The following is a 27108-nucleotide window of genomic DNA, read 5'->3' on the forward strand; positions in this document are numbered from 1 at the left end:
ATATAAGAAAATAATTATATAAAAAGCAGACTCAGGTGAACAGCTCTGAAACTGTCCCCTTTTGCTCCTGAGTGTTTTGAGGAATGGTATCTCTTTTTTGGCTTCCTGATTGCTTCCGGTTGTGTGGGGTTCTCATGGAGAACTTCTGTCCATGAAGAGGTTCCATCGCTTTCCTTAGAATTTTGAGAGTGGTCCAGAAAAATAGCTGAACTTGATGATTAGGCATAGATGTTATTCTCCATCCCTGTCCTCCATAACCCTCTCTCAACTGGAAATCGGAGGACAGCTTCCTAAGCAGCAAGGAGCTATGACCCCTTTTCCCTTTTGAAAGTTGACAGATTTTCCCTCACAAGTTTGTGGGAATCAAGTTTTTCATCTCTGGTTCCCCAAATCCATTTAATTCTTTTGACAATCATTTTCCAGTATGACACTGTAAATAACACTGATTTGAGGCAAAGCCAATATTATTTCAGTACATTTACGGACATTTGCTGTCACTAGACTCTGATTGTCAAAGAGAATATTTTTGACTTATGTCCATCCCCAGCCCCTCAACCACAACAACAATCAGCCCAATAATTTATCACACACACTTGAAACACACATAATTTCATAGACATTTTCAAATTATACTGACGATATTTAACATTGCTGTTTAAATGTCATCAAAGTATACAAATGCTGAACCACAAAATTTTTGGTAAACAGATTGACTGTTATAAGAATAAACACTTCTGATTTTTTTATTTTGATAAAATATACGTAACATAAAATCTATCGATTTAGCCATTTTTACGTGTACAATTCAGTGTGATTATTTCTTTTATATGGTAGAATCTGTTGTTACACTGTCTTTGTAAATGAATCACTGTTCACATGGATTTTTGCTAAGAATGGAAAGTAGCTTCACTGGTTAGCATGGGATGATGTAGTGTGCTTTAAACAAAAATTCTACTTATAACATTAAAATAGCAATGGATCTGTTTTAGGCCATTCTGGCATTAATATAGAAAACCTAAATAGGTCTACCCATCTGTACCTGGAGTGGGCACTCAATAAGCGTTTTTGAATGAATTTTTAAGGACTTTGGAGCTATTAATATCTTGTGCTTAATCCACTAACCAAGATGTAGGTTGGGTCCTGGTTGAGTTTGTGCCCAGTGTGGCGACACCAGTTTTTGTGCAGTGCTTTATGCAGAGCTAAACGTGTGCAAGTTAGGCCAAAGGTATTTTGACTGAATGAAAGCCAACCAGCTGCAACGGGTTTCCATAAGGAGGACATAGATAACTATTTTCCATATTTCAGGAGCAAGTTCCTGTGATCCTTCAGATGTCCCGAGTTATTCCTGAACCCATTGCTGAAAAATACCTTTTCACCTGACATTATCCTTTTCTTTTCCTAGTTCATAGATGTCGACAATTTCCTGACTAATCCACAGACCCTCAATCTAATGATTGCAGAAAACAAAACCATTGTGGCCCCCATGCTGGAGTCTCGAGGCCTGTACTCTAATTTCTGGTGCGGAATCACACCTCAGGCAAGTCACCGGGTTAACGAATTAAGGCTGTAAGTTTTAACAGGGCAGCACTGGGTCAGCCGTTGCCCCGTTTACCTTTTTCTCATTTCCCCCTTTGAAACATGCGTAATGCATGTCATTATGTTACTAGAGCAAACACTTTCAGGAAAGGCAATAATCCGGGTCCAATGCTACAACTCATTTGGGCTCTTCTGTATGAATTAACTATGCAGAAAAGATTCTCAAGAGCTTACCCTTAGAAACCTCAATTAACCAATAAAGCATGCTGGGATTTGTATTCCCCACCCCCCTGCTTGATTCAGGGATTTTAAATAAAAAATTAATTTTTTCTGTAATTACAAAACTAATATGAGAACAGTATAGAAAAACTTAGAAATGGAAAAAAATAAAATAAAATAAAATAAAATAAAAAATCAGAATAGTTAATCCCCACCATTGTAACACCGTGCATAGACAGAAGCTTGCACATTTTTATTAACTACATTATCATTAGGTGGCTATACTGCAATTTACTTAAGCTTTCTCTTGGTTTGAACAACATTTAAGTTGTTTGCAAATTTTAACTATTATAATCACCATCATGATTAATGTAAATTTTTCTGTATCATCTAATATTGTTTCCTTAGGTTAAGTGGAATTACTGAATCAAAGAGTGTAAATATTTTGATGACCTTTGATATATGTTGCCAAATTTATTTCCAAAGAGTTCTAATAATTAAAACTGCCATGGTACCTTGTTTTTACAAAATTCAAATTAAAAACAGATTTTGAATTTCCATCATTTCTCTTTTCCATAGTAAAAATTTTCAAAGTCTAGAGGTTTGTTACAGTGAATACTTACGGCTGATTTTATTTTTTATTCTTTACTTAATGAATTAGAGAGATTAATTAAACCAATCAATGTAATATGTATCAATGTAGGATCAAGATGTGCCGAGCTAAAAAAGGTATGTTCAATGTGTTCTTGTGGCTGAAGTGCTAAATTTTGAGTCTCTCTTTTTATATTTGGTTTGATTTAGGATAAGGAATGAGGCCAGTGGTGTGCTGATAAATGTTTAGTAACTGGCTCTCTGGTGGGAAAATGCCACTTGGTAGCATTTGCTGATTTTTATAGTATAAATACTCACATCATGCAAACAACTTTAATGTTGTTAAGCTAAAGGAAAAGTTAAGTAAACTGCAGTATAGTAAGTTAATGATATAATTATTACAAATAGGCAAAGCTGTTATCTGAGGTGGTGTTAGAGTGGTGGGAATTAACGTGATTTTTGTTTTTATAGATTTCAAGCTACCAACATGTCAGCTGGCTTGCAAAATTCCTGAAAATTTGACAATTTGTGGCTCCAATACACCACTAGTTGAAGTATTCCTCTTTTGTTGTAATTAGTTCTCCTAGTTCCAAGAGATTTTGAATACGTGCTGTTATCTCTATCTCTTTTAGAAAGGCAATAGGTTCCTATTTATAAAGGCCATTTCTCCTTGGGAGAAAATGTTATATTAGGTTAGTTTAAACTCATACATATTCAGTTAATAATCTGCAGTGTTTCATGTGGCAGAGTCACTCAAGGGTTTTTTTTAATGAGCCATGCTTCGACACCAGCGACAAGGGTGGCTTATCCTGGTGACTGCAGCCTCCAATTTCTATTATCTTCTTATTTGCTTTGATTATTAAAAAGCAAATAGGCCAGACATAGTGGCTCACACCTGTAATTCTACCTCTCTGGGAGGCCAAGGCAGGAGGATCACTTGAGGTCAGGAGTTTGAGAACAGCCTAAACAAAAGGGAGACCCCACCTCTACAAAAAAATAGAAAAATTAGCCAGGTGTGGTGGTGCACGCCTGTAGTCCCAGCTACTCAGGAGGCTGAGGTAGGAGGATCGCTTGAGCCCAGGAGTTTGAGGTTGCTGTGAGCTATGATGAGCAAAACTGTCTCAGGGGGAAAAAAAGGCAAATAGGAGAAATTTTCTCACTTATTTTGCACAGTAAAACTAAATTCTGAGCAACTTGGGCAATTCTAATTTTCCTCCGTCTGTTTTTGGCTTTCTACCATCCCAGTTAGGCTTCTACAAGGGTGGAACAGAAGTGGCCGATGACTTCATAAGCTCAAGGCAAGCTTTAAACACAACCAAAACAAAATGACTTTGGTGTTGTCTGGCCAATGAACAGGAATCATCACCAACAAAATTTGGTTTATGTGGAAAAAGAGAGGCACCCATTGCCTCTGCCTCTCTGCAGGAGACACGTTAATTCTCTCTCTGTCTCTCTCTTTTTTTTCTCTGCTTTCTTCCTTCTCACCTCCCCCCACAGGATATTCAGTGATTCATCATCATCATGAATTTTCCAAGCTTCTCATTCTGAAAATATTGTTCCTAAGTAGTCTAGAACTTTCTATTTGACATGAGTCCTTAGGCAACCCTTTAGAAGTGTTCCCTATATCCCTCAAAGACTGCTCATAAGCTGAAGTGTTAGGAGAACCCATAAAGTATCTTAAACAATCCTTAAGTTAAAGGCTAATAAAAATTATAGCAATAATAATATTTCATATAATAAATTACAGTTCCAAAAATACCTTCATTGACCTGATCACTTGTGATTCCTTCTGTAGTCCCATGAGAGAGACATAGCAGCTCTTATTCCATTTTTCAGGAGAAGAAACTCAGGCTCCAAGAGGTTAAGTGTGGGCTAAGATCACACAGCTAGAAGGTGGCTGAGGTGACTCTAAGATTCACATCTTCTAAGTCTTAATTCGTGATTTTTCTACCTTATCATGTGGTCAGTTTTAGGGTTAGCTCAGCTACAACACTCTTCTAGACCTGGAAGGGAATATCAGAGAAGGAGACGAGGCTGCGGTGCCTGATGTGTGGGTGCTGACGTCACAACAGGAAATGTGACCATAAGTTAATGCCACTGACTGATGAACACCTAAGAACCTGTAGGGATTTTTGTGCCCTTCAGAGTGTTGGCCTATGAAACTTTACACTCATTCCAGTGAGCCTGCCATCACCTAGGAAATTTTTCAAAATGCCTTTCAAAGCTTCCACAAGTATGTTCTGTTGAGATACATCTTCATCTTTTCTAGAATGGATTTGAGCTTTAGACATGGTCAAGTTATAAGTGATGCCACTAAAGTGTAAGTTTCTCTACTGGACTCTACAATCCATGAGGACTCTGACTCGGGCTGTCTTATTTACTGACAAGTCTCCAGCATTTAACACAGCACCTGAATAATCGTAGGGACCCAGTAGGTTCTTGTCGAATGAACAGTTGAGTATGGAGGGAAAACAAGCTGGGCGATGCCAAAGTTGTTTAAAACCATAAAGTAAGGGGATTGGTTGTCCTGTGTGTTTGTGCAGAAGGAAGTTTCAAAAGGTGAATTCCCAAAAAGTATGGAGCAGCTGCAACTCCACCAGAATATTGAATAAGTAACTGCATTGAAAGAAGACCCTCATTTGTATGTCTAAATAATGCATGTTTAATTAAAAATATTAGCCAGAGCATAATGTCATTTTAATACTAGCCAATAATTGTTAATGCTTTCTTAGTCCCAGACACTCTCCTAAGCACTTTTCTGGTATTACCTTACTTAGTGTTTACAGACAACTCCATGGACTAGGTAGTGCCATCATCCTTGATTTAGAGATGAGGAAATAGGGACAGCAAGGTCGAGTCCCCTGACCAACACCTACAGACATAAGTGGCTGAGGTGGGATTTGAACTCAGGGAGTCTGACACCAGAACCCGCACTCTTAAATGCTCTGCTCTACCATCTCTGCATACTTGCACTTCATATTGAATCATAAGTCAACATAAAATACACTTTTATGAAGTTATCATATTAAAGGACATGCTAAAATCAAAATTATTTCTGATAACATGACTGTTTTGGCATTGTTTTATATGTAGATAGCATGTCTTGAGCTTCCTTGGAGATTCTTAAGCCAAGATGAGAGGAGTGAAGGTGACTTTGTTTGGGGGCTTCCATTTAACTCGTGACAACTTGGAATCCACCCAGCGGATGACTGGGAAGACGAAACGTTCAGCTCAGAGAACACAGCCCACCCATTTGCTGTTTTACAGGGCTTCTATAAGCGGACCCCAGACTACCCTCAGATTAGAGAGTGGAAGAGATTGGGCTGCTTCCCCGTCCCCATGGTCCACTCCACCTTCCTGATTGACCTCAGGAAGGAAGCTTCTGACAAGCTGACGTTCTACCCTCCACACCAGGACTTCGCCTGGACCTTTGATGACATTATCGTCTTTGCCTTCTCCAGCAGGCAAGCAGGTACCATTTAGGTTTGGTTGTATTGCTACCATGGAAACACGGCAAATGAATAGTCCCTTTGTTTTGAGCATCTTATTAAAAAAACCTTCCCCTTTCAGTAAAAAACACTTCCTTTTCAGGTAGTGTTAAAGGCAATTAATTATCTGCAGTAATCATACTAACACCGTCTATGTTGCTGTCTGTGACCAAAAGCCAGGACTACCCCTACTCAGGAACCCACTGTATTTTGGAGGGGACAGTGGCAGTGGTGTTGGGAGTCGCGGGAAGTTGATTGGTTCTCCATGGTGCTACTACATTGCTGTTGTTGATTACAGGAGTCCCTTTATTAATTAGGAAACAGTCACAGAGGCCCAAAACAACATGCGCAAAGACCCCAGGCTTAAAAAATGGAAGTTCATTTCTTTTCAGAAAAGTCTGAGCTGCTACGGTGGTGTGTTCTACAAAGTTTTCAGAGTCCCAGGCTCCTTCCATATCACTTCTCCACCCTCCTTGAGGTATTGCTCTTAATTTAGAATCTGGGAAGTCTCACCGCCGTGGACGCACTCCAGCCATCAAGACAGAAACAGAGGAGAGGACACTCTCTGCGCCTTTAAGGGGACAATCAAGAAGACGAACACGGCACTTCCACACACATCCTGTCAGCCAGAGCTCAGTCACAGAACGAGACCTAGCTGTAGGGCAGGCGCGGCGTGTCGTCTTTATGCAGGCGCGAGCCCCGGTTTTCTCACTCTAGAAGGAAAGAGCAGACATCGGGAGGCACCGGCAGTCTCCACCTCGGTCCCTGTGGAGGGAGAGGCGAAGCCAGACTGAACCACGGGAAAGCATTTCCAGTGGGGCCTGCAGGCTTTTTGCAAAAGACAATTCTATAGGAAGGAAAGTTATTTCTCTCATTTCATCCAACACCTGCTGTCAGGGGGCACAGAATTCACAAAAGCAGTTTAACAGGAAGACACGTGGCATTACTAAAGCAAAGCTTTATTAGGGACAATTTAGACCTTCCTGATGGAAATCAGGTCCCGTTATCAATGTGCCAGAAATGTGTGACTTAACTACTAGCGACAATAGGTTACGAGTCAAGAAGACGGTGAATAAGCAATCTGTGCCCACGTGCCTTAGGGTAACAGAGACCATGCAAGGATCCCAGGCAGCTGAGGGAGTTGCTGGCGGGTGAGAGTGTTAACACAAGTTCAACTACAACTCACACGTCAGACTGTCCTTAAAGCCATAGGTGTCTCACTCCTCAGTGTAGATTTGGTAGGAATGAGAATATTTGATAGAAATGTGTAAGGCTGATTTCCCCCCTGGCTGCTAGAGGAATTTAGATCCTTTGGCCAAGTGTAGGCATTTTCTAGGCCTTGTGTCAGGCAAAAGCAATCCTCGGGTGGATTGAAAGTTTTCATGAAGGTTCTTGTGTCAATGTTAATGGGAACCACTGCTTTCAGCTTCGTCCGTGATTTGCTCTGACTTCTCCAGGATGGGAAGCAGAGTCAGGGCCTTCTCATTTCTTCAAGTTGTGCCAGTGCCTTTGCTTCAGAGCTTGAAGTAAGGATAGTCCAAGAAAGTGAGCTGTTAACAATTGCAATAATGGTCACTGCCTAACAGAGTCCTTTTATATAGTCATTGCACAAGGCATTATTGTGACCCCGTGCACTAACTTATTATGATATATTTTTGAAACCAATACCTGGATGTTTGGGCTGGAAGAGCGGCCCAGGTGGGGCAGGAATTTTTCAGCTCTTTCCTGTGCTTGGCCTGTTCACCGGGACTTTGTGCGTTATTGCTCTGACTTCCCAGAGTCCTTTTCAGAACATCGAGAGCAGGTACAGAGGCCCAAGGCTGTCTGGTGACTCGTGTGGGGAGAGGAGAGGTAGAAAAGGAAGGAGAGAGGATCAGTCCGCAAGGCTTCACTTTGATGCCTAGCATTGTGTTAGACTCTACGTTCGTTGGGAGTTAAGGTTTTTACATGTGAAAACATAAGCAATAGTCACGACAGTGAAAGCTGAGGGCAGATCAGGGGTACAGACTGGACAGGGTGGGAGTCGAGGCAGGAAAGAGTCACTGTCATTTTGGGGAAATGAAAGATATTTCCTGACAATTGCAGGTTCTAAAGTAGCATTTTAGTCATCTGTCAGTATTTTGGGGAAAAACATGGATGAGCCCGGGGTCGCAAGTGCAGCCCGTGGGGTGGCTCTTCCTTTCTCCCGTCCAAAGCAGAGCACGTCCCCTCTCCCTTGAAGAGTCCTGATGAAGGATGATCTGTGTTCTTTTGTTCTCACTCTTCTGAAGCTCCATAGCTGTGTATCGTCCATTGGAGCATAATTTTTTAATTTGTCCAAAAAGAAATAAAGGGTCTGCATGTCCCAGGCAGGGCCATCTAACCACAGCCTGTAGTACTAAATCTTCCAGCTCAGACTCCAGCCATTGCCACCGTGGGCGAGGAGTGAGAGGAGCAAGCCAAGCGTGCAGGTGAGCTGCGCCTGGCTGCCCGTCCAGCCCAAGGAGAGAGCACATGGTGCCAGGCGAGTCTCTGTGGCTATGAGGCCAGGGTCAAGGGTTCACCTCCCACTGTGGCCAGGGATCTGGGTTCTGTATCATGGCCACAGGAACCATCCCTGGTGCCAGCCAGTCATCTTCCAAATGTCAGAAAGACAAATGAGTCAGAAGAGGCAAGTGCTGTGGGTGATGGGCAGGCAGATCTGCCTCCTGGGCGTTGCTGCTAGTAATCAAAATTGCCCTTCATGTGTCGGACAGCAACCCCCAGTGAGTAACGGTCCCAGAACCAAGCCTCTAAATCTGGGGTGGGTAGAAAGCACTTGGCATTGGCCCTTTGGGGACAACGATTTGGCACTAATGATTTACTGTGTGACCCCGGACAAGTCACAGCCTCTCTAAGTCTGATTTTTCATCACCAAGGATAGAGATAGTTGTATCAATCTGCATTGTTAAGATACTATGTGAGTACAAGATAATATTTGAAATCTTTATAAGAAAAACAAAGTCCTTCAAAGAATTGTATAATTCACCTTTCTTTTTCAAAAAGAAAATTGTTTTCTCCAGTAGCAGCTTTCCCTGAGGGTGCCAGATGCCTTCCTAGACTTTATCTAATTATTAACATATTTCTTTTTAATTTAATTTTATTTTTATCAACTTGTCCATGCACATAGTTGAAATGTTCTAATAGTTCCCCAAGGTTAAGAGTTGAGCAAGCCTCTCCACATCACATGAGAAATGCATCATTTCTCTCTTCCAGAAGACGACCACTTTTACCTCTTTTAAATGATGATAGTAGGGTGATATTTACATCCCTGTTTCTAACTAACATGCTGTATTTTCCCTCTTGATCCTTTGGCTTCTCTGTAGGCATTAATCTCCCATCCAGAAGGTGAGGAGTTAGCTCTCTCTCCACCGTTTGCCCCCTGCATACAAACACATTCTTCTCATCACCCCATCCTCTCAGGGTAGTTTAAGATAAATCCAGGGCCAGGCGAACCTAATTCCAAACTCAGCCAGTTAGAAACTATGGATAGTTTTCCTTTATCTAACTTAATAATTGCCCTTTTTTCTTTCTTTTTTTTTGTTACTAATACAATCCAAAACTAATCACTAATTTTCTCAAACTCCAATCAAAATGTTCAGTTCATCAATGTCCTTTTTTCCATATTTGGGAAGATGTCCCTCCTGGAGCCTTCTGACATACTCTAATCTGAGTGGTACCGCAGCTCTCAACCTGGGACTCAAGTCTCTTCTCTTATGCGTTGACTCCCCTGTTTGTGTCCCAAGTCTTTCTCATTGGTTTTAATTTCCTCTTTTTCCTCCTCCTCCTCCTTTTTCTGCTCATCCTTCTTCCACATCATCCAGTAGCTTTCTGAGAAAGTGTGATGGGAATTAAATATTTTATTGCATGTCTGAAATGCCTTCTTTGTACCTTCACGCTTGATGGATAGCTTGGCTAGGTATCATACCTCCTTTTTATGGAAGCTTAGAAAGTTAAATGGTAAAATGTTTTTGCCTAATTAGGGTAAAGATACACCTTAATATTAAATCTTTTCTCCTTCCACTTCCTGAATTCATCATGACTTTGCAGGTGCATTTTTATTTGAAGTTTCCCAGAAGCATTTCTGTGGGCAAACAGCAGAGCTAGTGAGTTCACTTGGTGAAGGCAGGAGAAGAGACAGTGCTTAGTGGACCAGCCTTGATTCAAGCCAGATTCAGTAAAAATGGGGGATAAAGCCTCTTTTCTTTGCCCGTTCTTCTCTGTTAATACCATGAGACAGCTTCACCTGACTTGGCAGGTGATGCAGCTGACCGGAGGAAATTTCATCTGCACAAAATAGAGAAGTCAGTATGCAGGTAATTCTCAGGAAAACACTGATGATTATAGCAATTAACAAATCAGAGACTTGGACACATGGACCAAGGCAGACTCATCCTTTTAACTAAGCAATCTTTTCATTAGTCAGGACTGTCAGTTGCTGAATCTACATGAGACCACCTTGATTGCTGGGATTCTAGCAGTCTGGTCAAACACAGATGTCTTATAACCCTCAGCGTTCTCCAGCTGGGTCCTCACAAGGACCAGCGCTGCATACAAGAGGGTGCTGCTATTGTCACACTGCAGGTTCTTAACAGGACTGGACATGCAGACTGTCTTTTGTCCCTGTATGAACTGATTTTGGAAGTTTCTTGTCCATTGGTTGACTCCAAATCCACGCCTGCTAAGGGAAGAAATAAAACCAAGGAGAATTATGGAAAATTTTAAATTTCCTTTGTTTTTTCATTTTTTTGTTCTATGTATGCCTAGATTTAGCTTTGATAATCTGTCAGCCTTACAGAATTTTCCTGTTTGCTTTCATATCAAATGTGGATTTCATTCCTCATTTTTTCGTGATTTCCTGTAGGTGGATTACAGTGTTCCATTCTGCTCTCTGGAATGGGAATTCCTTGCCGCAGTTTTGATCCCTTCATGCCTTCGGTGTTCTTTCCAGGCCATGAGTTTGCTTTTTCTTCAGAGAGAAAAAAATCAATTTCCTCTGGGCTGAAGAATGGCTCAGTGTTTTTATTAGTCCCCAGTGCTGTGTTTGACTTTTTTAATAAAGGAACATTTTTGAGGTCGATAGACATACCTGAAACAACCACTCGTTTAACTTGTGTCCAACTGAGCAGCAGCCACAGTCCCATCTCCTTTTCCGCAGCTGTCACTAAGCTGTGTGTTTTCTGATTGGTTGACTTTGTCCCTCTGTTGGGTCCTCAGGCATCCAGATGCATCTCTGCAACAGAGAGCACTATGGCTACCTGCCCATCCCCCTGAAGCCCCATCAGACGCTGCAGGAGGACATCGAGAACCTCATCCACGTGCAGATAGAAGCAATGAGTGAGTGACAGGAGCCGGGGTGACAGCTCTTGTTCCTTTGCTACAGTGACCAGACCAGCCACTTCCCTCCTCTTCCAGGATTGGCATCTCACGGACATCAGTCTGCCTTGGCTGAATATATAGCTATTTGTTCACTCTTTCTAAAATATGAATGTGACAAGGTTTTTGCCCTCAGGGAGCTTCTCATGCCGGAGAAGAGCTGGGTACACAAGTAAATACTCTCCACACATAAAGACTTTGCACACAATGCGATAAGTGTGTAATAGTGTTGGATGATGTGAATTTAAACCCTAACTTTGCTGCTTTCTAGTTATATGACTTTGAGCAAGTAACCTCCTTAGTTGTGAAATGGACATAATGAAAAATTCCAGGGTTTGGGGAGCAGATTCATCATGATACGTGTGAAAGATCTAATACAACAACAATAATTATGACTTCAACTTAATAATAGCTTATGATTTAACAGATACCATGGTAAGCACTTTTCATACATTGTCCCATAAATCCTAACAACTGAATGAAGGGGATTTTATAATTCCCATAGTGAAGATGAAGAAATTGAGATGTAGAGACCTTAAGTAACTTGCCTTAGATCATTCTGCTAAACAAATGACAGATTGGGGTTTGAACCAATCTTGCTATCTCCAAAGTTCACGTCCTTAAGCACTGCACGCTGTTGCCCCTGGGTCTGGCATGAGGTATGAATTGCTGTGCTCAATCATCAGTAGCTACACTTATTATTATGTGTGATGTACAGTGGTGGGTAAAGGAGAAAGTAACTGATCCACGTAGCCTAGGGGAGGGTGTTGGAAGTGGCTTCCCGAAGGGGGGAATATTTTCTGTGACTCATCATTAGACCATAAGATGTGTGAATGTGGGCAGTGGAGGTGGTTGGGGAGGAACAGAGGGACGTGAGGCTAAAAGAGGGCAAGAGCCCAGCCAGGAGGACCTCTAACGTATAAGAAGGTGTCTGGGCTCTGCCTGAAGGGAGGGGAGCTTTCAAAGGCATTTTAGCACAAAATGTCAGGTTGAATTTGGATTTAGAAAGGCACTGAGTGGTAAGAGAATGACAAGTGGAGCATGGGTGGGCCGTGGGTGCTGGACTCGGCAGAGGCGGAAAGACCACTTTGGACACTGCATGGCGAACTAGGCGAAAGAGGATGGATGAGGACCTGAGCATGGCAGCGGCGGTGGGAATGGAGTTCTCTCCATTAAGAAGCTTAGAACATGGACCTGAAAGGACTTAGCCAGGAGTTGGCTGCAGGTGGGTGAGCAAAAGAGAGGCGTAGGGAAACACTCCTACGTTCCACCTTCAGTGTCTGGGATGATTTCAGGCCTTGTAAATGGCATGCAGAATCAAGGACAGTTTTGAAAAGAAAGATCATGAGTTTAGTGTTAGGGTCATTGAACTGCCTGTACCTGTTTCCAGCTCCCCTGCCCTCGCACTGTAATTCCTTTTTCATCGTGTTAGTCTTAGCACCTGGCACATTGCCTGTCACCTAGTAACACCCAGTAAATATTTGTTGAACAGTTGAACAAATGAAAGACGGAATAAGGCTCTGGTTCGCTGTGACAGCATTTCTTGAACCAGCTCTTAGGAATCTCTTTTGTGAATTTCTTTAATACATACTGTTTCTGCCTCTTTCTCTCTGTTCTAGGCCCAGAGGACAACGGTGGTATCTTATTGTCTTGTATCCCAAGCACCTAGCACAGTGTGTGGCACAAAGGTGGTACCAGACAAATAGTTGCTAAATGCATGACCAGATAAGTGAATGAATGAATGAGTAAATGAATGAAAACTGTACTGCCAAGAGCACTGAACCTGAAGAATTATGAACTCGAACCTAGGCTCTCTCACTTATGAAGGGAGAATCAGCTTCTCAGGGCTTTATTAATAGTTCCTTTATCTGTAGAGTGAGGATAACAACACTGACTTTGCAAGGTTGAAAGGAGCAAATAAAATAATATATATCAGCTCCATAAAATACTGAAATGTTACCATTATTATGACCCAGTTAGCACTTGGTAAAGTTCTACCCCTTATCATGCCTATTCCATGGCTATCAGTCTTGACTCCCAAGTAGACGCCAGCTCAGGGAAAGGCCGGCTAGAACCTTGTGTTCCCTTGTTTTCTCCCTCAGGACTGAGAGTATAAAAAGTTCTCAGCACACAGAAACGCACACATTGTCAATAAAGGTCACAAATGACAAATGTGCACAGCACCATGCTACCCAGGCAGAATTCACTTGAGAAGAACTTGTAAATTACAGCTTTCATTATTGATCTCCCAACACACACTAACTCTAGTGCTAAGCACTTTATATATGGTATTTTATTCAAGTCTTGTACTTCTCTTCCTGAATTTTAAAATATAGAATATAACTGGAATAAGAAACTGTTGGAAAACAAAACTTTGGGAGCTATTAGACAGAAATATGGACTGGAGGTCCATGTAAGATTAATAAAAAGCCGGTAATAAAAAAATCATGTTGGTCAAGTGTTCTCCTTTAAGGAAAGATGAACTAGATGTTAAAAACACTTTGCACAATGTCTGGAACCCAATAGGCAGTCAATAAATGGCTACTAATAGTGTCATTAGACTATTAGATTGAAACATTAGAACATTCATTTTATTCATTAACGAACATAGAATGCCTACCTGTAATGCATAAATCACTCTATGAAGGTGCTAGGGATTCAAAATGCTTTATAACCAATTGTCTGTTTTCAGGTCCTGTGGTTTGGTTAGGACAGACACAAGAAAGGCATCAACAATGCAGTATAGTGTTTTGTGAAAGGAGCAGAGATAAAGACAATAGGAATTTGAAATAGAGAGAGATTGCTGTGGCCTGCGTGATCCAGGAGAGCTTCAAGTCCGGATGGTTCTTCAGCTGAGCTTGGATAGAAGTGTGGAGTTTAAACAAGAGGAGTGTTACGGTGAGGACAGCACAGGTGGAGGAAACAGACTGAGCAAAGACAAAACATTCTCACCCTGGAAGACAGTTGGCTTAAAACCGAAGAAGGAAACAAAGTTTGAGAGGGTGGGGTGGCTTCATTGTTGTGGTCCTCGAACGCCCAGCTGAAGCAGAATGCCCCTCCCAAGGAGTCAATGAAGGTTTTAGAAGAGAGAGTCGGGCTATAAGTATTTATTCAACAAATACTCTATTCCATAGACTGTTCAAAATGCTGGGCATACAGCAGGGAGCAAAACAGGCAGATGCCCTGTCATCAAGCCCGGCCATCCGTACTCTAACGGAGCGAGAGACAATGTATCAGCCACGTGAATATCTTGGAGGAGACTATTCAAGCAGAAAGAACAGCACATGTAAAGGCTGTGAGACAGCAAAAAGCTGGGGATGTTCCAGGGACAAAAGGCCAATGTGCTTGGGGTGTGGACAATGAGGAGTTGGGTAGAAGGAGATGACGTCATGGGGGAAGAAACGTCCAGATTTTGCAGAACATTCTGGTCATGGTAAGGCATTTGGATTTCATTCGAAGAGTAATGGGAATCCATGGAGGGGGTGGCACAATGCGATTTATGTATTTGGGAAGATCCCTCAGGCTGTAGTGTGGATACCAGAGTGGAGGGGACCCGTTCCTCCCTCGGGGTAAGAGATGATGGTGGTTGGGACGTGAGCAGTGGCGGGCAGGAGATGAGAACAGACAGAGTGAGGACATATTTCAGTGATGGAGCCAACAGGGCTTACGGAGACCTGGAAGCAGTCCATGAAGGAAAGAAAGAAATCAAGAATGACTTGAGGATTGTGACCTGATCTACCGTTTACTGAGATGGGAAGGGGTTCCTAAGAGAAGATTTGGGATGGGAAGTTTTGGTTATGTAAGTTAAGATATTTATTAGACATCTAAATAGAGAGCTGAGGGGATAGCTGGATATGTGAGTCTGGAGTTCAGGGAAGAGACTCCAGCTAGAGACAGACATTTGAGAACCGTCAGCGTAAAAAGGATATTTGCAGCCACAGAACAGTGTGAGCTCATGTACTGAAAGAACAGAGACAGAGAAAAGGACAGATCCCCGGGGAAGACAAACAGCCAGAGAGCTGGGGGGAAAAACTGAGAAGTCTTTCAAAAAAGAGCCAGATGCTGCTGAGAAGTCAAGTAAAATGAGGATGAAGAATTGGCCACTGTCAGAGGTCTGCGAGCCGCCGATAAGGGCCACTTGAGTGCGATGATGCGAACACAGGCCTATTGGAGCCGGCCGAGGAGAAGACAATGGGGAGATGAGAAAGTGGAATCTTGATGGGATGGGGATGGAGAGGTGGGAGGGAGCCTGTTAGCGGCTGAGAAATCGAGGGGGAAGTTTTTCCAGTTTGGCTTGGTTTGTCTGTTTGCATTAGTTTTAAAAAAATAGGAAATTACAGCATGTTTTTGTGCTAATGAGAAGATTCCAATCTATAAGGAGACCTAGATGCTGTAGAAGAATAGGTCATTGTAAGGCTGAAATCCTTGAGAAAACAAGAGGAGTTGTCACCCAAGACAGTACTGGAGAGGTCGTCCTAGATAGAAACAGGGACACCTGATCCACGGTGGTACACAGACGACAGGATGTGTACACACGCAGCTGGGTTTGGGGACTTGAGGTGGAATGAAAAGGGAGATCTCCTTTGATTTTGAGTATTTTCTCTATGAAGTATGGAGTCCAGTCTCCAGAGAATTTGGAGATTTAGGAGAGCGAAGGCATAAAATAGATCTCTCAAAAAAGCGGGGAAGTAAATCCACTATGGAATATACTTGCAGCACTTGGCAATGACAAGTGACAGTTTGGCCTCTGTGGCTGTAACGCGGAAGTGACTCGGTCAACACAATTGTGAGTTTCTCTTGCAGTAGTCTTATTGGTCCTGACTAAGCAGGCAATCGGGTTTATCCAGGATTAGGGCTAACCAGGCGAGATCAGGGGAAGGGACTGGAGATTCTTTACGAGAAAATGGCCCGGGGGGTTTATGGGTTGTAGAGGGGAGTTGTAGAGATCACAGTGGAAGAATCTGAGTGAGGTGGGAGATGGGTTATAACAACAACTAACACTCAAGCACTGTGCCCATCACTCTACACTTGCGAACTCATTTAGTGCATTAGGAGCTGTGCAGAGACTTGGGGATGTGCTTCTTTGGGGAGATGAATGACAGAAGCTAGATCTGGTAAAGGTGATAGCTGTAAATGGGTGATGAAACACGAAGAGACTCGTCTTGCAAATCACAGCATGAGGCGACAGGAAGTCTCAGGTGCCTGTTCTCAGTACCGTATCAACATTTTGAGGCACCAGAACGTCACGTAAAGATTACTAAGATTATTGGATTTGAAGTCAGAAGGTCTAAAACTGAGTTCCAGGTCGCTAATGTCTCACTATTTGCCCTTGGGCAAGTCTACATCTGGATCAGTCTCAGACTCTTCGTTTGTAAGGAGAAACAAAAACAAAAAGTGAAGATAAAATTACGTGGTCACTAGGAAAGCCTTGACAAGTTGTAAACCACTCAAGTATCCTGTTGAGTGGGACTGTTGTGGTCTAGAACAGAGATGTGCTTGAGCAAGATTATTTTGACAACAGTGTGCATAATGAGTTACAATAGGCAAGACTGAGCGCATGCCAGTGTTTGAAAAATATCAAAACAGCCCAGGCACGGTAGATGAGGGCCTGAGCCAGGGTGGGGGCTGAAGCACTGGAATTTCGGGCAGAACTATAGAGAAGTCCTAGAATTTGATCCAACTGCAACATCTCAAGCACTTTTCTAGACATGACTGGGCTAAATGAGCTCCTGTCAACCCAGCCCAGCTGCCCAGATGCCGAACACCAATGGCCACCAAGGAGTAGCTCTGGGAGTGGTGTGGAGTGGGGCTTAAGAGCTCAGGTGCAAAAGCCAGACCTAGGTTCAAACACCAGCTCTATCAGCTCTATGACCTTGGGCAAGTTATTTAAATCTTTGTTTCTTTGTCTGTGAAAATAGAGACAGTCATATCTATCCCATGGTATATATGAAGATTAAATAAATGTGATTGTATATGTCAAGTGCGCAGCCTAGAGTTCCGCAAGCAATAAGATCTCTATAACAATAGCTATAGTTATTATTCCTAGGTCTTGAAACTGTCCAAGAACCAATGAAGCTCATTGTCCCAAGTGGTGGTATGGGGGGTTAGGGGGGACATTTACAGGAAGGGATTCAATGATAGACTGGATAAATTATGAATGATGACCTGTAATCCCAGCTACTTGGGAGGCTGAGATGGGAGGATCACTTGAGACCAGGAGTTCAAGACTAGCCTGGACAACATAGTGAGACCCCATTTCAAAAAAAATTATGTGAATGATAGAGTCAGAAATGACCACAAACAGAAGCTGGCATAAACCTAAACCTCAAGTCTGACGTCAGCAAAGACACATCCCCTCTCCCCTGTAGTAAGCTCCTTAGGTTGAACTGATTGTATCACTTCCTGTTTTTCCTCTGTGGCTTAGTGCTGCCTTCAGTGGCAAAATCCAGGCACACTTCTTTGATATTTTTGCTCAACAGTGACTTTCAGGAGCCAGCCACTTGTGTGTGGCTTTTTTGCTACACTTGTCCTGTGAACGCAATGACTGTGCATGTTGGCTGGAAGCAAAGTGGCTAAAAGCAGTCTCTTTGGCTGAAATGTTAAAGCCACACAGGCCATGTGAGTGCCAAACAAGACCAGCAGCCTAGAAAAGGTAACTCAAAACATAACCTCCTCCCAAGTCTAAGACCTAAGAAAGGAGAGCTAGACACCTCCTCAAACAACATAGCGAATAGGAAGGACACTCGGTACATTAAGTTCCTCTCTCTTTAAAACCTAACTCTGTACATGGTGGACCCTCCCTGTTGATTTTAAAAGAAACTATTAATAGTAAGGAGTGGAGTAAAGCAGAAAGGACCAAACTATTCTGGACCGCTACTGGAAAAAAACCCTCATGCACTGTGTACTCACAGAAATGTGACTGTAAGTATCAAGTTTGAAGTAATGAGACCAGCTCTTGTGTCTGGCTTAGGAAACCCATCTCACTACCTTCTAGAATTTCACACCATTTGATCCTAAGTGAAACTGGATGTCATGGTTGCTCTTTGACATCTTAGTGAAGGGTAAGTTAAACAGATCATGCCCGCTGGACAGTAGCTCAGTCAGGATGGGCGAAGTTACGCTGAGATAGCAAAATCTTACTGGCCTAATACAACAGGAGCTTATCTCTTGCTATTCAAAGTCTGCAGTCCTCGTGTCTTCCCCGGGCAGCTGCTCTCCATGTGTTGGCGCAGCATTCCAGGCTGCTTCAGATTTGTGGCTTCTCCATATCAACACATGCTGCTGTGATCACTGTGGTGGGACTGGGACAGGATAGGGAGGAGGGTTTGGAGCATTGAGCAGCAACAATTTAAACCTCACCAAGAAAGGCACACGGCCATGAGCAACTTCAAAGGCAAGAAAATGTATTCATGTCATGTGCCTGGAATAGAGGAGGATAGATTATTGGTGACAGTAGTAATGACCATCACCAATAATTCTTCAAACAACTCAGTTACCAGCTCTCATTTTTTCTTTGTATTATCCCCTTAGGGAAAATCAAATGAGTACTTTGAATTTGTACAATACTAAAAATCTTCAACGCCTTCTCAGATTCTTTAACCAATATTACTCCAATCTTTAAAATGTAGAGTTTGCAAAGAAAGTTTTTTTCAGAGTGTCAAATAAATAAAACTTGTATCACTTAAGATGCAACGTCCCTCCAGCTGGAATTCTCCCATTAGCTCTGTACCAAGTTCTGGGATGTGGGCCAGCCCTCGGAGGTAAGATTGTGTTAACACAAAGGGCCTTTTGCACACCTGTAGCTAAACCTGCCTGGATGGGATAAAAATAGTCACAAACTTTGACAATTTTAAATGCATAGAAAAATTCTAAGCCCTTTCATCATGGGCCACGGTAAATAATAGCTGAGTTACTGAACATTTACTGTGTTAATGTGGTGAGTGCTTTGCAAGCAGGTCTCATTTAAATTTTATAACACAGTAAGAGATACACTTTTATTATCCCAGCTTTACACGCAAAGAAATTAGAGGCTTAGAGAGGTCCCCTAATTCTCCTAGGCCTTCAAAGGCCAAGATTTGGACCCAGATCCTCTGACTCCAGAGCCCTGCCTCTTAACCCTTACCCTGAACTGCCTCCCAAATACTCTTAGAATAACACTGCAGTCTTCGTGTGAACAAGTGCCATTGAAACCAGTGCCCTGACCATCGGGGTGCCCGTGTAGCCACTTAGTCCTGGGGGACTGCTGAGCTGTTACCCCTGCCCTGTATTTCCAGGTTGTGTCGCAGCCCTAGAGCTCAGGTGTGCAGATGGAATTCTGTTTTCTGATCCTTTCACTAACAAGGCGCTCTGCGTGTTTCTTGTGTCTTCCAGTTGACCATCCTCCAATGGAACCCTCCCAGTTTGTCTCAACTGTCCCTAAATATCCAGACAAGATGGGATTTGATGAGGTAGGAAAGGTGTGTCTGTGTGTGTGCATGTGCACGTGTGTGCATGTATGCCACATGCTTACATGTTTATACTGGAACACGGGCCTGAGCATGTGTCTGAGAGTCAGCAAGGCTGCCTTGGCTGCTGGAAAGGCTCTGAGATCTTGGGAAAACTACTCGGTTTTTGTTGTTCCTCAGTTTTCTTATCTTAAAAGCGAGTTAATCATTGAGTCAGAAAGAAGTTACCATTTAGTAATCAAAGTGAATGTGATACTTTCTAGGAGCAGATATTGTCATATCAACCTTTTCATCAAGGTTTAAAGGTAGGTAGGATAAAGGGAATTAGGTACTGGAGGATTTTAACTTTATTTTACCACGTCTGAGTGGACCCCATTCTGGAATACTCAATGCATTATTTTCTTTCTACTATTCTTCCATGGGACAAGATCCGAGGAAAGGGTTGAGAAGACAAAGAAAGAAAGAAAAAGAAACTTCTTCGAAAATTCTGCCCTTTAGCAGTCAAGAACTTCTTCATGGCTTTCTAAGCGCCATATTTATTAAGTTTTAGCTGTGTAAAGAATGGAGCAGAAATATAAAGCAGTGCCTCTCTGGGTAATACGTACAACAGACACTTGTCAGGGCCAGAATTGTGACACCAAGTCACTGACTCCTTCGTAGGTCCCTCACGTAGCTGCTCGACGATATTCAGAAGAAGCTTGGTGGTCTGGAAGCCAGGACTGAGCCTCAGGAATCCACGAACCAAGAGGGAATTTTCCCATGGCTTCTGGAGGCCAAGCCCTGTGCTTTGTTTGCGCTCATTGCCACTGCAAGGCAAATGCCTTGTTTATCACACTGTAGCATACACATCCGTGTCCCCAAAGTACAGCTGCCTTAAAGAGCTACTAGAACTGGGAATTGGGACTTCTGTAAAACTGATTTGGAGCTAGACTTCAGGAATGGGCAAGAGTATTTCACGAATATTAAATGGGGAGGAGTTAACAGCTATTACACTATTTCCACGGAAGGCAGAATGAGAAGAGATGAACTTAAATGTAGTAGACAGTGGTGAGACTCAATTGTAAATAGTTTTCCAAAACAGTCAGGGTTGGCCCACACCACACACTGGCACGGCTTCCACAGAGTCCTGTAGCTTTCCTTCCCTGGAGCTCGCACCAGCTTTCAGCTTGTTATTCATAGGTGAGAGCACCCAAGTGTCTTCGTATATATTCACTTTTCCTCCTAAAAACACACTCCTATGAGGACCGAACCAAAGCAAATAAAATGGGACAAAACCCAGGATCTTCTAGCTCTGGTCTTTTGGTGGGACACAGTGTAGGACCTGGGTCACTCCCACAGCCCTTCGGGAAAATGCCAACCCTATGTAAAGTAACACAGGTTGGAGGCTCGACTTTGCTGAGCCCGGGGTAATTATCTCTCCTCCTGGAACGGAGATAGGAGGGTAGAAAAAGGGATGCACAGGGGCCTTTTCAATCCTCCTAGTGTTCTGCTACCTCACTGGGGGTGTCGGGACTGCATTTGGCGTTGTGGCTCTTTTCTCTGTTTGCTGTTCACTCTGTGTGAGTGAGCCCTCTGTTTGTCCTTCGCGACTACAGTTTTGTGGCACTTATCCTGGGAAGGACTGGGACTGGATTGTTATTTACTAAAGTCTTCCCAGACTGGAGGTCTCTGGTCTGAGGGGCTTTGGGGGATGCATCGCTGTCTGTTTTTGGTCGTGTTGCGTTTTTGCTCTCCTGAAGTGACCCCAAGTGGCTCCATGTTTACACATGAGGAAAAGCCCTCTCCCGTCCGTATCTGTAAAACGGAGGGATGGAACACAGCCCGTGGCAGTAGGATTCTAAACAGGGGGGAAAATGAAACACAGAAAAACACAACCCATTAAGTTATAAAGTCCCAAGCAATGAGGCAAATACAGTCACCATGTAAATTATGTTTTTAAAAAAATAATTACCCTGGTAGGCAAACAAGGGAGGTAATAAAATTATGATGCACTTCATCTACTTTGCCTTGGATCAGGTGGATAATTTCTTCAAAGAGGACACCTTGCTCCCCCGTTAGTTTCTTTGCCCAGGGATTTATAAATGGATAAAAATGGGAATATTTTGCAAGGAAGGGTTGAAATTTTTGTGTAGCTTTTGATCCTAGTAAAACATATATTTTTATGACTACATTCAGAATGGCCGTGTGGACCAAACCCTAACTCAGTGTAGTCTGAACCCCAGGTTGGTTATAAGACATAATTTCTCCTTTATTCTGATCATAGCAAAAAGCAGACTTTATTATAAACCACAGATCTTGGACATTTTAATCTAATCTGTACTGAACTTGAGAGATGAGTTTGTTCAACTTCCTCTTTTTACAGACCAGGGAACTGGACCTAGAAAACATGTCTTCCGCACAGTTATCCAGGTGGTTAGTCAGGATGAAGTCAACATCATCCGACTTATTCTTGTAGGTTTCTTCTTTACCGTGTGTGCATCATCATCATTTCTCACTGGCAACTAAAGTCTCCCAATCTTGGAGGTCTAGTTTAACATTCAAGATGAGTTTATTCCTGCTTGTAGCAAAAGGACCTCATGAATTTACCTGTAATAGCATTCATGAGGCTTTAGGTACTTCTGTGGTTCCTGAAATCTGGGAATAGTGAGAACAACCTCATTGTCTGTAACTCCTTGTAGTGGCCACATGACAGGTATATATTTAGTGCAGCCGTCAGGAATTTAGGGGCTAAGGTGAGGGGCCACAGACGAACCCAGCCCACATGGGGGAAATTTGAACACACATCCTTTGGTACTTCATGGACCAGTAGCTGTCCTCTCTACAGCGTTTCCTATAATCGACATGATGTGGAAATTATGCCTTTCCTCTCTCTTCTCCTGTCAAAGGGCTACCCACAAGGGCAGGACCCCTTCTCTTTACTTATTTCAGAAAAATTTCCTTATCTCTAAGGGAATTGAAGAATTTTAGTAATAAAGCATCTAAAATTGAGACCTTGGTAATTCAGTTTGGAACATTTGGAAATATGTTTTAAGACTTAACATTTTTATTATTCTTTGAATGACTTTAAGTTTGCCTACAGTGGATGTAAATTATAATGATACTATTCAATAATATGCAGTACTCATGAGGTAGGACAGTAATTATTCCAGTTTTCCAGATGAGGAAACTGAGGCATAGGAACTGGCCCAAGACAAACACTTGGTAAATAACATTCGGAACTTTAACTCAAGTCTGCTGATGAATTTAACAACTTGCCAAACTGCCTCCAACCCCTTAGTAGTGTGTGTTTTGAGTTTAATTCACCTTTGGCCTCTTTTATTCCCCCAATGGTATTTTTTAATTGATGCAAAACTAGTTGCACATATTTATGGGGTACATGTGTTTTTGATACATGCATGTAATATGTAATGAACAAATCAGGGTAATTGGGATATCTATCACCTCAAACATGTATCATTTCTTTGTGTTGGGAACATTCCAAATCTTCTCTCCCAGCTATTTTAAAATATACTGTAAATTCTGGTAAACTATGGTTGCCCTACTGTGCTATTGAACGGTACAACTTATTCCTTCTATCTAACTGTACCTATTAATCTGTCTTCATCCTCTGCCTTCCCAGCCTCTGATAACCATTTTGCTCTCTGCCTCCATGATATCAATGGTTTTTTTTAGCTCCCACGTATGAGTGAGAACATTCAATATTTGTCTTTCTATGCCCAGCTCATTTCACTTGCCATAACGTCCTCCAGTTCCATCTGTGATGCTGCAAATGACAAGATTTTACTCCTTTTTATGGCTAAATAATATTCTATTGTGTATACATCACATTTTCTTTAACCATTCATCTACTGATGGGCACTTAGGCTGATATCTTGACTGCAATAAATCGGGAGGTGCAGATATCTCTTCTATATACTGATTTCCTTTCTTTTGGATATATACCCAGTAGTGGAATTGCTGGATCATATGATAGTTCTATTTTTAGTTTTTTAAGGAACCTCCATACTGTTTTCCATAGTTGCTGCATTAATTTACATTTTGACCAACAGTGATGAGTGTTTCCCTTTCTCTGCATCATTAACAGCTTCTGTTATTTTTTTCTTTTTTTTTCTTTCTTTTTTTTTTTTCTGAGACAGAGTCTCGCTCTGTTGCCCTAGCTAGAGTGCAGTGGCATCATAATAGCTCACTACAACCTCAGACTCTGGGGCTCAAGCAATCCTCCTGCCTCAGCCTCCCGAGTAGCTGGAACTACAGCACGTGCCATGACACCTGGCTAATTTTTCTATTTTTAGTGAGATGGGGTCTCACTCTTGCTCAGGCTAGTCTTGCACTCTTATCTCAAGAAATCCTCCCACCTTGGCCTCCCACAGTGCTAGGATTACAGGCATGAGCCACTGTGCCTACCCATTTTTGTCTTTTTTTTTTTTTTTGAGACAGAGTCTCACTCTACTGTCTGGGCTAGAGTGCCGTGGCATCAGCCTAGCTCACAGCAACCTCAAACTCCTGGGCTCAAGTAATCCTACTGCCTCAGCCTCCCAAGTAGCTGGGACTACAGGCATGCGCCACCATGCCCGGCTAATTTTTTCTATATATTTTTAGCTGTCTAGCTAATTTCTTTCTATTTTTTTGATAGAGACAGGGTCTCGCTCTTCCTCAGGCTCATCTCGAACTCCTAAGCTCAGACGATCCTCCTGCCTCGGTCTCCCAGAGTGCTAGGATTACAGGCGTGAGCCACCGCACCCAACCCATTTTTGTCTTTTTGATGATAGCCATTTAAACTGGGACAAGATACCTCATTGCAGTTTTGATTTACATTTCCCTGATGATCAGTGATTTTGAGTATTTTTTCATATACCTGTTGACCATTTATATGTCTTCTTTTGAGAAATGTCTGTTTAGATCTGTTGCCCATTTTAATTGGATTATTTGGTTTTTTGCTATTGAATTGAGTTCCCTATATATTCTGGTTATTAATTCCTTGTCAAATGGATAGCTTGCAAAATCTCCTATTCTGTAGATTGTTTCTTCACTTGGGATTATTTTCTTTGCTGTGCAGAAGCTTTTTAGCTTGATTTGATCCCGTTTGTCTATTTTCGCTTTTGTTGCCTGTGCTTTTGTGATCTTACACAAAAAAATCTTTGTTCAGACAAATGTACTAAAACATTTCCCTCAAAGTTTTCTTCTAGTAGTTTTATTGTTTTAGGTCTTACATTTAAGTCTTCAATCCATTTTGATTTGATTTTTGTATCTGGTGAAAGATAGGAGTCTGGTGTCATTCTTCTGCATTTGCATATCTAGTTTTACCAGCACAATATTGAAGAGGGTGTCCTTTCCCCAAGGTATGTTCTTGGTGCCTTTGTTGAAAATGAGTTGGCTGTGAATGCATGTATTTATTTCTGGATTCTCTATTCTGTTCCATTGATCTTCATGTCTGTTTTTATGCCTATGCCATGATGTTTTGGTTACTATAGTTTTGTATTATTTTGAAGTCAGGTAGTATGATGCCTCTAGCTTTGTTCTCTTACTCAGAATTGTTTTGTCCGTTTGAGGTCTTTTGTGGTTCGATACAAATTTAGGATTGTTTTTTCTATTTGTGTGAAGAATGTCATTGGTATTTTGATAGGGATTGCGTTGAATCTATTTATCACTTTGGGTAGTACGGACATTGTAACAATATTAATTCTTCAAATTCATGAACATGGGATATCTTTCCATTTTTCAATATCCTCTTCAATTTCTTTCAACAGTGTTTTATAGTTTCATTGTACAGATCTTTCATTTCTTTGGTTAAATTTATTCCCTGGTATTTAACTTTTTCATAGCTATTATAAATGAGATTGCTTTCTAGATTTCTTTTTCAGATTGTTCACTGTTGGCATATAGAAATGCTACTGATTTTTGGATGTTGATTTTGTATCCTGCAACTTTACTAAATACATTTATGAGTTCTAACAGTTTTTCGGTGGAGTCTTCAGGTTTTTCTAAATATAGGATTATGTTATCTGCAAACAAGGACTACCTTGGGCCTCTTGAAGATTAACCTTTTGAACTTTCCTATCCTAAGAGCAAGAAAAACATATTTATCAACAAACATCAGAGAAACAAGGAGAGTTACTTCACTAAATATAGTTTTTAAAGTAATTCAATTCTGATTAATATCATTTATCCTACATAAACCTAATCTGAAATATAAACAAATCTTCACCACGGTTTTCCCTATCCTTCCCACTCCTTATTCTACCTAAAACTTTGGTCCTTACATTCACTGAACTTTTTTCAAAGAGCCTAAAATAAGACCTGAGTAATTTGTTCTTCTTTGCCCTTTTTCTTCCTGTGTTAGATTTTCATGATAAACCTCAAACGCAGGAAAGACAGGCGGGACCGGATGCTGCGCACACTGTACGAGCAGGAGATTGAGGTCAAGATTGTCGAGGCCGTGGATGGAAAGTGAGTTGGGTGTTTTCTCTTCTTACAGATGTGGTTGGACTGGGGATGTGCCTTCTCCAACAGAGAGTTGTTCCTGGGTGGGACTCTAAGATGCTTTTGTGGTCATTAAAAGATAGATATGTTTTTTAAATGGCCGTGTGCCGCCTGTAGTAGCATCTAAGCTGATTTTACCCTGTAGAGCAAGCCTGAAATCCACTCACCATCCAGTGATCTCTGGTCATCATTGCACTGAAGGTTCACACTGGACTTGATTGTCCCCTGTTTCCGGGGTTTTTGCAATCATTGAGGTTTCCAGATTCCTATGGTGTAACAGAAGTAATGCTTTCAGAATTGTGCCCAGAGCCTTATTTAGAGAAAAATGCTAAAACTTGAGCAACCTGAAGAAAATTAATGGAAAAAATGCAGAAAGGTCTACATGTCCTGTTGCATGACATGCCTGCCACAATCTTCCTGGGCTGATCATAGTGGCCACTTTTTCCAGGAATGGGGCAGAAAAGTCACACAGAGAACCTGATTGGATTCCTTCAGGGTTTTTGTTTTTGTTGTTATTATTTTGTTTTGTTTTGTTTTGTTTGGCTTTGCCCTTTTATTTGACACCTTAAATTATTTCAAGACAGAGATTTTTACAAAATGTGCCTTTCCATGATATTAGCTTGGAATATATAAGTGGCTTTGTTTTATATTTGCATACTCCCTGCTAAGAAGTATGGCTAACTGCTGTCGGAGAAATTCTTATGACTCCTGTAGAGAATCTAACTAGTGTTCCTCAAAGTGTGGCCTGAACACTCCCATCAGAGTCCCCAGAGACGGTTAAGAGGGCAGCTTTCTGAGCCCCACCTCAGACCTGCTGAATCATAATCTCTGGGGCTGGGCCCAGGATCTGTATTTAAGAAGCCTCAAGATGATTCTTGGGTAGGGTTACCACATAAAATACAGGACCCCCAGTTAAATTTGTCCCAAACATTACATGGGTCTTAGTTATACTAAAA

The 27108-nt window shown here is 41.9% G+C and overlaps 1 protein-coding gene across 1 annotated transcript in view; it reads left to right on the top strand.

Moving 5' to 3' along the window:
* The first annotated feature begins 1401 nt into the window (after window positions 1–1401).
* The window catches only part of COLGALT2 (collagen beta(1-O)galactosyltransferase 2), a 39547-nt gene continuing 13840 nt past the window's right edge, over window positions 1402–27108 (top strand). Inside the window, exons 1-5 of the mRNA XM_012639996.1 lie at window positions 1402–1537; window positions 5614–5818; window positions 11070–11189; window positions 19599–19675; window positions 26013–26119. Coding sequence (XP_012495450.1) covers window positions 1451–1537; window positions 5614–5818; window positions 11070–11189; window positions 19599–19675; window positions 26013–26119 — 596 coding nt within the window. The 5' untranslated portion in view covers window positions 1402–1450. The remainder of the gene's footprint in view (window positions 1538–5613; window positions 5819–11069; window positions 11190–19598; window positions 19676–26012; window positions 26120–27108) is intronic.

This window comes from Propithecus coquereli, unplaced genomic scaffold, assembly GCF_000956105.1.
Source record: "Propithecus coquereli isolate 6110/MARCELLA unplaced genomic scaffold, Pcoq_1.0 Scaffold146, whole genome shotgun sequence".
NCBI classification, from domain to species: Eukaryota; Metazoa; Chordata; class Mammalia; order Primates; family Indriidae; genus Propithecus; species Propithecus coquereli.